Source organism: Coloeus monedula (assembly GCF_965178545.1).
Source record: "Coloeus monedula genome assembly, chromosome: 7".
Lineage (NCBI taxonomy): Eukaryota > Metazoa > Chordata > Aves > Passeriformes > Corvidae > Coloeus > Coloeus monedula.
In genome coordinates, this window is record NC_138787.1 from 28,395,876 (window position 1) to 28,409,516 (window position 13,641).

Genomic DNA, 13,641 nt, shown 5'->3' on the forward strand with positions numbered 1-13,641 from the left:
GACCTGCCGAAGCGAGCGATGGACCACGAGCAACTGCGCCCGGGGATGCCCCTCTGAAGCGACGCGGGGCACCGGGGCAGAGCGGCGCCGCCTCTCCCCTGCTCCCCGGATCCCCTCGCACCTCCGGCTCGCTCCCCGCTCCCCCTCCCTCCTCCCCGGGCTCCGCAGCCACCCCCTCACCTGCTGCCGTCCCCCTCCCCCGTGGAGCCGGGCTCTCTCCGTGCACGCCAAGCCTGTTTCCCCCCCCGCCGCCAACTTCGCCCTCGGTGCCTGCGCGTGCAGCCTCCCCCCTCCGCCTCCCCGGCGGCACACGCCGCTTCCCCGGGCGCCCCCTCCCTCCGCCGCGGCTCCCCCCCTGCGCGGAGCGGTTGCGGCCCCCCAGCTTGGCTGCCACCGCCCCCTCCGCGCCGCGGAGCGCTCGGAGCGGCGCTGCCTGCAGACGGGCTCCCTGCGGCGCTCCGGGGCGGCCCCCAGCTCGGCCCCCCGCTCCTCCGCCATGGACGGGGCGGCTCGCCGGGGGGTGCTGGCCGCGCTGCTGGCCTGCGGGCTGCTCCTGCTGGGCGCCGCGGCCACCCCGACCCCGCCGGCCCCCGCCGGCGGCTCCCCGCAGGACACATGCACCTCCTGCGGCTTCCGGCGGCCCGAGGAGCCGGGCAAGGTGGACGGGGATTTCCTGGAGGCGGTGAAGAGGCACATCCTGAGCCGACTGCAGATGCGGGACCGGCCCAACATCACGCACGCCGTGCCCAAGGCGGCCATGGTCACGGCGCTGCGCAAGCTGCACGCCGGCAAGGTGCGGGAGGACGGCCGCGTGGAGATCCCCAGCCTGGACGGGCAGGCGAGCGCCGGGCCCCCGGCCCACGACCCGGTCTCCGAGATCATCAGCTTCGCCGAGACAGGTGGGCGCCGCCCGGCCGCGCGCCCCCGCCGCCCGCGCCCCCCTGCCCGACCCGCCGCGGCCCCTGCCCTGCCGCGCTCCCCGCCTGTCCTGCCTCGCCCCGTCTGTCATTCCCCCTGCTCGACCCCTGTCAGTCCCCCTGCTTGACCCCTGTCAGTCTTCCCTCTCGCCCTGCCTGTCCTCCTGCCCACCTTCGCTTTCCGCCTGCCTGACCCCTGGCAGTTCCCCGGCTGCCCTTGCCTGGCCTCCCGCGCACCCTGCCTGTCCTCCTGCCTGTCCTTCTGCCTTCTACAGGCACCTGGCCGCCGAGCTCACCCTCTTGCCCTCCATCTCATTCGCTCTCCCTTCTGCCCCGCACCGTCTCGCCCTGGCCCTGCCCGCGCCTTCCCGTCCTCCCTGCTTGTGCCCCCGTGCCCGGCATTCTCCCCGGGTTGTGCCCTGCAACTCCCCTCTCTTGTCCCTCCATCCCTCCGCAGCCTCTGTGCTCCCGGCTCCCCTCCGGCGGTCCTTCCAGCTGCACCGGGGTTTGTCTCCGTCCCTGCGTGTCCCACTGTCCCTCCTCTGCCTGTCCCGCTCCATCTCTTGCATCCTTTGCCTTGTCTGTCTGCCCTGCACATTCAGCTGGTTCATTGCCTGCATCTGTCTGTTAAGGCTTGCATTTGCCCATCCTGTCTTTCCGTTTGTTTCCCATTTATTTAGCTGTCGTTTGCAGTATTGGCCTTGTCTGTTTGCCCACTGTATGCGGTGTCCTACCAAGCATGTCTGTCTCCTCTCTGTCTGTCAGTCCGTTTGCTAGCTGCCCTCCATCCCCACGGTACCAGGCATCTCGGTCCTGTCCAGCCATTGCAGTTATGTGTCACCGAGTCCCTTCAGCACGGCTTTCCAGTAGTTTAACCACTGTCCCCGTGAACTTTGCACATCTGGCTGTAACACCATCACTCTGCAAATTACCTCTCTCCTGTCTATCTGCCCATCTCTCCTTTCCTTCATCGCTCTATCGCTCGGTTCGTTTTTCTCTCTCTATCTTCTTGTGGCATCTATATATCATTTGTCCACAAAATAAATCTCTTTCTATCCTGTATGCTGCCCACTCATCTTCTTTATCTACCCTCCCACTTACCAAAGGCATATACATTTACAGTATCTATGGGATCTGTTGCATTATACATATGCTTGTTATATTCACATACAAAATTTATGAGCACACATAATCTCACACAACACAAGTGATGTGGATCGGTGCAGCAACACCGTACTGTTCTTTTTCTGTCACTGTCACCACAGTTTATGAAAAAGTTGTGTATTTACTAACATGTGAAAGGCTTTCTTAGTGTACATTTTGGGGGTTATTATTTTTTAATAGGCTGTTGTTGGGAAATCGGGGGTGGGCTTGTACTTCCATTTAGTATTCAGTCAATCGCTGTCTTTTGTAACACTTCCAAAATTGACTTTATGTAAAACGTAGACAAACACAGTGAAAATTTTTGTCACTGAACTATTACAAGGTACTGAATGGGCTCTGGAGGCACATTTGAAAGGCATCTAGGGTAACAAATGAAGACACCGACTACGCAAAAAACCCCATTCAGAGATTGACAAAAATGATAAAGATTCTTAGGGAAGGAAAAGGCAGAAAAATCTACATTTAGCTCTGTACAGACGGAAGCAAAACTGATAAGGGCAGATGAGAAAATGCCTTTCCAGCAATAATTTTAAATAGCGATTGGGATGCTATGATTCAGGGACCAGAATTACGGTCTCCGCCATAAAGGCCGGCACATTTATCACCTACGCCAAATTTAGTTAGGACTTAGAGTACAAAATTGCAGGAAGGCCGCTGGTATTTCTGAAATATTTCATGCAGCAGGCTCTTCTGTTTACAAATAAGGGGTTATGTCAGACATTTGGTGACATTTGGTTTTCTGTGACAATTTCTCTCCTTTAATTCTGGTGTTGCTGAAAAGCGTATTGAGAACAGCCAATAACGGCATTACAGCGGGAACAACCGCTTCATTGCCTTGCCTCGTATGGGAGTTCATCCTTTCGGGGAGAAAAGGCAGAGATTGAAATGATTAATAATAGCAGATATTCTACCAGACTAAGTGGGGGTTAGCTTGATCTGTTGGACAAGCAGGCACATTACTGAAATATTTTCCGTTCTGTCGTGAATCCTCTCCTTTAAACCGCGACAAGAATATGTGCAAATCGAAACGAAATCCCTCGTTTGGCATTGGTGTTTTAGTGGTTATTGAAAGAGCTCTCCCCATGAGAATTGGCAGGTAGCTGAAAGTTAAAACTATTCTTAAACTGATGAGATAACAGAGTCCTAGTCCTGGTGCCGGTCTTTTTCAAGGTGCTGCTGTAGCATCTTTAAATCTGGCTGGCTGGAAAAAAACATATATTCTGGAAAGCTCTTGCTGATGTCTGTGGATCTGACCCATCCGACTACAGCCCGATGTTGAAGGTTGCTGTGGGGAGTCCCCTTTTCAATTAATTCTGATTGCAAATTGGGGATATCTGATGCAGTGCATGCCTTCTGGCTGGCACAGCCCCGTCGCCGCTCGCTCGATCTGCTGTGCTCTAGTGTTGTCCCTGAATCCAGAAAGGCACACAAGCTAACGTTTCCTTTTTGACTTAATCTTGCTGATCTCTCCTTATCTTGCAGACGATCTGGCCTCATCTAGAGTCCGCCTCTATTTCTTCATCTCGAATGAAGGGAACCAGAACTTGTTTGTCGTTCAAGCCAGCCTGTGGCTTTACTTGAAGCTGCTTCCATATGTCTTAGAGAAAGGCAGCAGGCGAAAAGTAAGAGTCAAAGTCTATTTCCAAGACCCGGACACTAGCAACAAGTGGAATGTGGTTGAAAAGAAAGTTGATCTCAAAAGAAGTGGTTGGCACACTTTTCCCATGACAGAGGCGATCCAGGCTCTGTTTGAGAGAGGAGAAAGGAGACTGAACTTGGATGTTCAATGTGAGGGCTGTGAAGAGTATTCAGTGCTGCCAATTTATGTGGACCCCGGGGAGGAATCCCACCGGCCTTTTTTAGTGGTGCAAGCCCGCCTCGCCGATAACAAACACAGGATCCGGAAAAGAGGCCTGGAGTGCGATGGCAGGACCAATCTATGTTGCAGGCAACAGTTTTACATTGACTTTAGACTCATTGGGTGGAATGACTGGATCATAGCACCATCAGGTTACTATGGGAATTACTGTGAAGGGAGCTGCCCGGCCTACTTGGCCGGTGTCCCGGGGTCGGCTTCCTCCTTTCACACCGCTGTCGTGAATCAGTACCGAATGCGGGGGCTGAACCCGGGCACCGTGAACTCCTGTTGCATTCCAACCAAACTTAGCACAATGTCAATGCTGTACTTTGATGATGAATACAACATTGTGAAAAGGGACGTTCCCAATATGATTGTGGAAGAATGTGGTTGTGCTTGATTTAAGGTGTGTTTTGGGGGGGGAGAGAGAGAGAGAGGGAGAGAGAGAGAGAGAAACATTCCCGTACAAGATGGTGTTGGAGGAAGTTTCACTGTGTATCCAGGCATCAGTGTTGGAAAGTCACTGTGGAAAAGTTTGACAAAAAAAAAAAAAAAAAGAAAAAAAAAAGAAAAAAATAATAATTTCACTTTGGTGTCAGGACAGTGGCAGTTTGTGGATCATGGACACTTATATATTCTACCACTTATAAGTTAATGCTATGAAATATCTTAAAGACACACACACACACACAAAATGTGGGCACGCACACAAACACGCGCTCATACACACAGACACAGACACAGACACACACACACGAGGCAGCTCGGAAAAGGGACATGAGCACAGAAAGTCAGTGACCAGTGACGACGGACCCAAATGCCTGCCAGTACGAGTGAACGGCTGAGCAGCTGTTTCCCCGCCTGCCGGCGAAGCCAGACCGAAATGAGCTCCCTTTGCTCAGGCAAAAGCACAGACTGTGAGAACACAACGTATTCTTGCACGCAGGTGTCAAAATGACCAAACTTAGAAAATTAAAAAAAAAAAAAAAAAAAGTCTACTGTCACCTCTTAGGTCTAACAGGAAGCTGCAGGACACCTGCCTTGGGAGGCAATCACTTCCTCTTAATTTAAATTTATCTAAACATAAACATCACAGATACCCGCTTCTTCCTACAGCACTTCCAGCAAGGAATCGTGTGGTTTCATCAGAGAGAGAGAGAGAGAAAAGGGGACAGACATGTAAGAAACTGCTGTATTTCTAACACCTGGCCGTTGCAGAGTCACAAGCTGGGCTGGTGTGATCCGATGCTTTCACTACCTACTAGCAGCCCATGGTTGGCTACACGCGCCGTGTCTTGGAGAAGGGAATCGATACCATATCTGGACTGTGTTGACTGTTGGCATCTCTCACTGTTTGAAGAACAAAAAGTCGAAGTTGCAACCTGTGTTCTTCAATGGGGGACTCGGCAAGGCCACGTCATGTGGGGGACAAGCAAACAAGCAATGGCCACCACGGCTAAACCAATGAACCCTAAAGAGGAGTGACAGCGGCAGAGTGGAGACGTTCTGGGAAATGCAGTGCATTTAATAACAGGCGAGGAACATTTTTACAAGTCTTGGAAAGGAGGAGAGAGGAGAGTGCTTTCAATTTCCTTACCAGGAGGTGTCAAGGATGGCCATAAAGATCAGAAAATAATGATACAGCATAGCACTTGCAAACTGCTTGAATGCACGTATAATAGCACTTGCAAATTTCAATGCCTTGAAAAGTGGTACTTGATAGTGCACTTATCTTTGCTCACTATCTAGGTAAACAGGTGCCGCATGAGCTATGCAATTTAAAGTGTTGACCCATACTAGACAAAACTGGACTTATGATATGACTTTTTTATATTTTTTTATACTTGAAATTAAATCTTTTGCTTCTTTTTTAAAGCGAATGATTGCTTTTAATGTTTGCACTGATTTAGTTGCATGATTAGTCAAAAACTGCCATTTGAAAAAAAATGTTATTTTTATAGCAGCAAAAAATGAATACAGTTAAATGTATTATACATAAATTTTGGAACCAAAGAGGCCAACATATTAGTTATAATTTTTATGAGATGGCAAAGCCATCATATATCATGTAGTCATACTGAGCAATCCCTCACGAGGCCTACCAATTGTTTCAGGGTACAAAATGGATTCTGTTTGTTCTATTCAGTGTCTTTTCTATACCATACGCACATGGAATGTAGAGTGAAAAAAAAAGTGACTATTGTAGAATACATTACAATATGTGCATCCTTTAAATCCAATTTTTATGTTTATTTAATAAAGTTCCTTTTAGGTTCTGTTCCATAATAATTTAAACCAAACAATTTTCACTTAGATTTGCTGTTGAAGTATTTTACATTTGTGTACAGTTTAAATAAATAAAAAAGATTGAAAACTGGATGTGCTTTTTTTTTTTTTTTTTTCAGTGTGTAACATCTGGAGGAACTCGCTTACTTTCGGGACTGAATAGGCTGCAGACGGTGAACTGTCGCATTAGACCGTAGTCGTATTAGTCATTGCAGAAAGCCTTGTCTGAGAGCTCAGCTGCGATCCTAAAAATGTTACACTCCAGTTTTACTGCTGTCTATACATGTAAGCATCTGCTTCTTTCTCTCTGCAGCAGTGCAGGGGCTCTGGGCGCAGGAACGGCGCTGTTCCGCATACCTGCAGGTCATTTACAGCAAGTTCCTGGTTCACCTGCTGTGTAAGAATGTAACTTCTTCTCTGGGTCACTCCCCAACCGCTTAGAAGAAGTCAAAAAAAATTATGTGGAAAGCACTTCCAGGAATAAAAGACCAATAGTAAGTTTGGTTAATTTTTTTCCAAAACTAGCTGACACCAAGAGAGGGTGTTTTCTCTTTTTAGTAAAATATCTCCCTTTTACTAACAACCTACCCAAGCACTCAGCTGCACATATATCCAGATATTGATTTAATTGATCTTCACAGATAAATTCTTCCTCCTGGAGACCTAAGCAAATGCCACCTGAAGCTGACAGAAGGACCTCTGTTGACTTAGCAAATGTTAGATCTGACCCTGAAACCCGAAAAGTGTTGAAGAAGCAAGATCATGCAACTAATCATGGGTTCTAGTTACAATTCACATTCAGGTGTAGCTCTGCCCAGGTCTCACAGCCAGGCGCTGGGGTTAAACAGGAGACCTGGAAGAGTAATTTGCTGTGACTGTGTCAACAATCTGCTTCTCAGAACTTTGTCCTCCAGATCAAATTTTTTGAATATCTCACAGCTTTCTCACCACCTTGAGCTGCACATTGATTGTCACAGCCACCAACTGCTCACTGTTGCTGCTTCATCTCTCAGCAGCCTTCTCTCTGGTTTTTGTTCCCTGGGTCAACTGTGCTACTGATGAGTTCAATAAATTCCCCTTGGAATCAGTGGCCAATACCCATCCCTTCAGTCTGAAGGCATGTTTGCCCTAATATGACACCATCATTACAAATAAGACTGGGCTGCACTTTAAAAAATGGGATATATTAAGAAATCTTGTCCATTGAAATGCAAGGCCCCAGAGGCTGGCTCCAGTTAGGTTTCACTCTTAATTGAAAGTGTTTGGTTCCTGGGGTCAAAGCCAAGCCCTGCATTGGACACTGGGGCTCCTGTGCTCAGGAGGACAGCAGGGTGTCTCGGCGAGGGATTTGGACCTGCAGCCCTGGGGAACAGGGAATTGCTGGCAGCCAGGATGCTTTGAGCTTGGGCTGGCCAGGAGTGAGGGGCAGGAACAGGCTGTGCTCTGCATCCCACTGTAAACCCACAAGCAAGCTCGGGATCCTGAACTCTTTCACAGAGGCCATCAAAAAGCACCCTTTTCTGGTAAAAGTCTTTCTCAGCTTTCTTCCCCTGTCCCTGCCTTCTCTGCTCCCTGATTTGTAGCTAGAGTTATGATGTTTATGGGACAGAAACAGAAATGCAAGGAAGAGCATGAATATCAGGATAGTGTGAGGGGCATCATCTGGGAGTCGGAAGAGCTGGATCATAGTCCAGGCTTCCAAGTCCTTTTATTTTGTGTGAAAGAGACCCTAGAAATCGATGTGACCTGAACATAATTGGAATTTTCTGCAGCGTGGAGTCACTTGATGCTCTGGGCATTCTACAGACAGTCAGGTGTTCTTGAATCCTGGCGCTAACAGCAACCTGTCACACAGATTTCTAAGGCTAAAATGAAATAAAATTGTCTTTAGTTTTGTGGGACCAATCTGAGACAGTTTGGGTTTATTTTCAGAGATGTGACAAAGCTACTGCTCTTGCCAGCTTTTTACATGGGAGTGCAGGAATTCCGCTTTGTGCAGCTTCCACCTCCTGCATTTTTGAAATCAGGCAAAATGAAAAATGAGATGCCCAAGCCTGACGGCTGCTTTTCAAAAATTTTGGGGTTCTCCCATCTGTCATTCCCATCCTTATAAAACTGAGCATCCAGTTGCATTGCTTTATGCCAGGTTAGGTACTCTACCTCAATAAACAGCTGGGTCACATCCATACCCCCCCACCCGAAGGTGACTTGGTCTCTTGTCTTTGATAGGCTTTGAACTCGATTCTGTAAATGCTAAATCAGTGTCTTCTATCATGTGACAGAATCAATCTCTGGAGCTGGAGAATCTTCATCCTTTAAAATATTCTAACACAGGCAAAACCCCATCCCAGTGCCTGGACCTGCCACTGGTGTTAATGAGGATGGTGTGAACAGCGTGACTGTCACGATGTGGTGCAACAGAGCACTTGTTGGATTAACTCTGCATACATCACATATTTCCACACATAATAGACACCTGCTCCAAAATTGCCAGCTCTCACCTTCTTTGCTTTGTCACTTGTGAGAGATGAAGTCAGCAGCTGAAAATTAATTGCTGCACTTGACCTGCCACGGGAGAAGAGGGAAACCCCTCACCGAATGCATCCTTTGTAAGGAAATTCTTGTATGGACTGGTTTCTATTGGGAAGGGTAAGAGAAAATTTTGCAATATGGATCAGAAATGCAAATTTCTGTCTAAGAAGGGAGTCTGTTGCAGTTAATGCTGGTGTCAGTCTGCAGTAACCCCCCTAAAGTCTGCAAATGTAATTCAGGCTAGCACCAATATAAGTAAAGACACACCTGAATCTGGTTTTCTGGAATTCCTGATTGGGCCCAGCTCATGCTCAGTTCCGAGTATTTCTAAAAAAAGCAATTTTTCCTTTAGAATCAGCTGCTATAAGATTTAGCAAAACCCACAGATGTGTGTCTGGGTGACAGATCAGAACAAGAGTAGAAGACATCTCACTTTGTCATGAATCTCCCTACATACACTGGATTTTGGCCAGGAATTAGCAATCTGCATCAGTACAAAATACCCCAGTAGCTTTCACTTGCTTGCCCAGTCAGTAACCTTGAACTAAAAGCTGGATTTACATGCCTGCTTGTAACAGTAGGGGCAAATTTTATTTGGGTAACTTCATTGATTTCAAGGGAATTGTTTCTGATTTGTACTAGAATAAGTGGGAGCAGATTTAGGTTCTTTAATGTTCTTCCAGTTTAGCTCTTGGAATAACTTATATTTCATTATTATGTGTTTATGTAATTAGTGCAATTATATCAAATTATATAATTGGTACAATTACTTGGACTCATGTAACCACTGCATATAGCATTCCATGCTGTAAAATCTTTTACTCTGGGAAAAAAAAAAAAAGCAGTCAATATTACATGGGAATCTTAATTTGTTTTTAAATTCCAGTATCAAATTTAGGGCCTGACCACATGCAAGGAACTTCTGGTTCACATCAGTGGAATCTCTGAGCAGGCAACTTGCAGCCTTCACCATAGATACTGCGTTTTTAATCTGATTTGGCCAATTCTATTCAACAGAGGCCCTCCTGGAATGTGTGCAGCTCTAACCAGTCTTCCTTGTACAAAGCAGAGATGTCAAGCTTTTACACACACACACAAACCATATAACCTGAGAGATCTTGAAGCCATCAGAGCCCTGAGATACGTGTACAGTTTTTTTATACTTGATCAGATTTACTGTATTTGTGATCTGACATTGAGAATTGTAAACCAATACTTTATTAAATTCATAGGCTCCCACTTTTTGGTCATTGAAACTGTTTTGTTTCCCCCCCCCATCCTCCTCCCCCCCCCCCTATAACTTGCTTTCAGGCTACACTGTTGTGAAAGCTTGGAAGTAGAGGGTTCTGCTGTATCTGTTGTGGGCAGAGGGGGGTTATTCTGCCCCTGTACTCCAGTCTGGTGAGACCCAACCTGGAGTCTGCCTTCAGCTCTGGGGCCCTCAGCATAAGAAGGACATGGACTTGTTGAAGAGAGTCCTGAGGAGGGTCACAAAAATGATCAGAGGGCTGGAGCACCTCTCCTGTGAAGACAGACTGAGAGCGCTGGGGCTGTTTAGGTTGGAGAAGAGAGGGTTTACAGTACTGAAAAGGGTCTACAAGAGAGCTGGAGGGGGACTTTTTACAAGGGCATGTAGTGAGAGCCAAGGAGTGATGGCTTTAAACTGAATGAGGGTAAGTTTAGATTAGCCATAACGCAGAAATTCTTTACTGTGAGGGTGGTGAGGCACTGGAACAGGTTGGCCAGTGATCTTGTGGATGCCCCATCCCTGGAAGTGCTTTGAGCAACCTGCTACAGGGGAAGATGTCCCTACCCATATCAGGGGGCTTAGAACTAAATGATCTTTAAGGTCCCTTCCAAACCAAACCATTCTACGAGTGTATGAAAATCAAAGTAAACACATCCAGCAACACAGAAAAAAAAGGTAAGAAGGAAACTAATTTGATTTCCCTAGGTCAGACCTAGGAAGGCCCAGGGTGAGAGATATGATTGATAACCACCCGATGGACTTCTCCTCAGAAAGGATCAGCCCTCTCAGGTGCTGTGCATTTGGAGTTCCGCCCTGGCCCAAATGCAATCATTGAACCCAGCTGACAGTGCACAGACCCCAGGGGAGGCATTGCTCTACCCAAAGACATCTCTACAGAGTCTGTGTGCTACTGCTCCTTCTCATTTTGGACCTGCTTTTGGAGAGGGTTCACCTCTCTGTGTGCTCTCCTACAGTCTGGCCTTTGAAATCAGGCTACAGCACAGCCATTTTAGGGCTGCAGCTTGTGCTGCCTCACTGCCTTCCTCCAGCTGGTAAGTGTGCTCAGTGCCTGTTATTTTTATCTTGAGCTTTTGCTTTGTTTTTGAGGATAATTACACATTATTGCTGCAATATGTTATAATAAGTGCTATGAAGATGACTATTGTATCCAAGGGGAAAGAAGATGTGGCTGGGGAGCAAACTTAAACCTATGTGTCAGCAAAACAAACACGCTGTGTTTGGGCTGTGTCAGTCAAGTGGTACCAAAGCGGCATTTAGGTTTTGCCCAAGTGGAGGCTGATGGACTGATCTCGCCCCTCTTCACTTTGTTGGCTGGAGTGGCTTGTGCCCGTTTCTGCAGAGGAGTTTGTGAGGAGCTGTGGAAGAGCTGCAGCAGCCGCACTTTCCTGCAGCCGGAGCTGAGCTCCTCACCCGGTGATGGGGGAGCTGGGCCTGGCCAGTGCAGGAGGAGTGAGGTAGGAGAGTTGGATGCTGAAGGTGGTACCATTTCAGGATAAAGGATTATAAATAATCCTGCATCTTGCTCCTGTGAGCTGGAGCAGACTGGGCTCTTGGACTTTTGGACCTCTGTGTGCCATATCCTATTCGCTATATGCTCTGTAATCACATTGGGTCTCTCATGGCCTGGTTTTGGGCCAGGTTTTGGAACAGATCCACAGCTGTTGGGACTCCAAGGTTATCAAAAATAATTCAGGACCTTATAAATTAAGGCCTTGGGCTCTTGTGAAAGGAAACAAACAATGTTATCTATCTTAATGAGAGTCGTGTATGTGTGTTTTGTATCCAATTGTATGCATTATCTTTAGCAGTGATACTTCGTAAGACCGTGTAATTTATGAGGTGGTTATCAGTGACTCATAAGTATTTATTTATGTCTTATATGCATTGTGTATGTTTGGCTTGATCAGGGTGGCATGTTTGCATGGGTGAGCACCATTTCACATGTAAGCACACAGACAAGAAACACAAGGCTTTATCTAAGCAAATTGTCTTCTGCCAGGTTAATGCCTCTGTAACAAAATTTATTTTGGGGGATCCTGATGAGAGATTGGAGGTAATGCAGTGTAGCTACTGACTATTTTGAGTAGATTTCTTGTCTCTTGTGTGCCTCATCCTTGCTAAGTAAGTTGTCTTAGATTCAGCATGTGGTATGTAGGTGCCCTTGTGATGGCTGAAGAGAGGCAGCCTGTTCTCAGATGTGGCTCTTCTCCAGCCTGCTCCACATCCAAAAGAGTGAGTGCAGCAAACCACTTTTGCTCAACTCGTGTTTTGAAATTGTTCAGAAACTGGTTTGGTCTTTAGCACAGTTTGGAGCAACCTTGATGCTGCCTTTAGGGCAGCTGCCAGGGGTCCCCAGTGTAAAAGCTGAGAAAGGGCTGGAATACCATAGTGCCCTGACCACATGCCTTGTTATTTGGCCATGCTTCCTACACTGGGAGCTTTTGGGTGGCACTTGGGTGGAGTGGAACCCATCTAAGTCTCTGTGCCAAGTGTTTCTTATTAAGTACATGATAGTCACAGAGATGCAGGATTTAAGCCAGCTCTGTTAGCTGTGCACCACAGTGGTTGAATCACTATGTTAACAGTGCATGACAATGAATCAAGCCCTATATTTCATTTTATGGGTGGGTTCCACTTACTTTGTTCTTATTTTCTCCTCCCCTTCCTTTGACAATTTAGACATGTGCATCTTGGAGAACATTGCTTCCAGACTGTATCCCCTTGAATGGGGTTACTGCATCAAGCAGGGAAAGTAATGCTGTGTTTAAGTTCTACCCTAAATGAAAGCTTTTCCTACTTTGCATGCCGCAAATAGCCTTTTAACTACGGGGAGCACATGCTGTAAGTGTACTCTGGGATTTTATTCCATCCTTTGTCTGTTAAGCTTGTGGATGTGCCAGCTCTTAGAGTAATCTTTTTCTTCAGCATCACCAGTTGCCATCCATAGTTACCAGATAAAGCAACAAAAGGAATGGCAAACCAGTCCTTGTGCTGATGGTGACCAGTTTGCTGCCTCTGGTAGACTTTCTTGAGGTGATATTGAATGCTAAAACAATTCAGATGCGCTCTGTGATTTGCTGGGTTTATCTATTGATGTTCATGTAGGGCCAGATTCGGTTATTCACACCTGTGGAAAGCAGGTTCAAAATCCTACCAAATTGGAATTCCCCAGTCAATTACAGTCAAAAGCAGACTGCAAGACTGTACAGAGCAAAGCCCGTAGTGCTTTTGGTGCAATATCAGAGCCTTAGCTGAGGGTGCTGTTACTCCATGGGCTTCTGTTCGGTTGCACCAATTTGCACCAGGTGTGAGTTTATCCTGTTGGCTTGCAGACAAACCCCTTGCTTTAGATCAGTCAGCAGTTGGGCTCCTGGTATTGTGCTCTGTGTATTTCTGTAGCTGGTGATAGCTATTGTTCTTTTCTGCAGTATGTTCACGGCATCAGGCATTATGACTCATGTCATAACACCACTGTGAGCCATTTGTTTAATAATACAGCATCCGTGTTGTGTCACTCTAGCAATGTTCTTAATTCTTTCTATTATTAACATCTGTTTTGAAGTGTTTATACTTGTAATCTAGCTTCTAAAATTCTCACTGGATATAAGCTGGTG

At 47.0% G+C, this 13,641-nt stretch overlaps 1 protein-coding gene across 1 annotated transcript; it reads left to right on the plus strand.

The window, feature by feature from the left end:
* Positions 1-496: 496 nt before the first annotated feature.
* Positions 497-4,339, plus strand: INHBB (inhibin subunit beta B; the record flags this gene model as incomplete). Its single annotated transcript, XM_082285483.1, has 2 exons — positions 497-899; positions 3,564-4,339. 2 exons carry the CDS (start codon positions 497-499, stop codon positions 4,337-4,339), a joined length of 1,179 nt encoding a protein of 392 aa, XP_082141609.1.
* Positions 4,340-13,641: the final 9,302 nt, after the last annotated feature.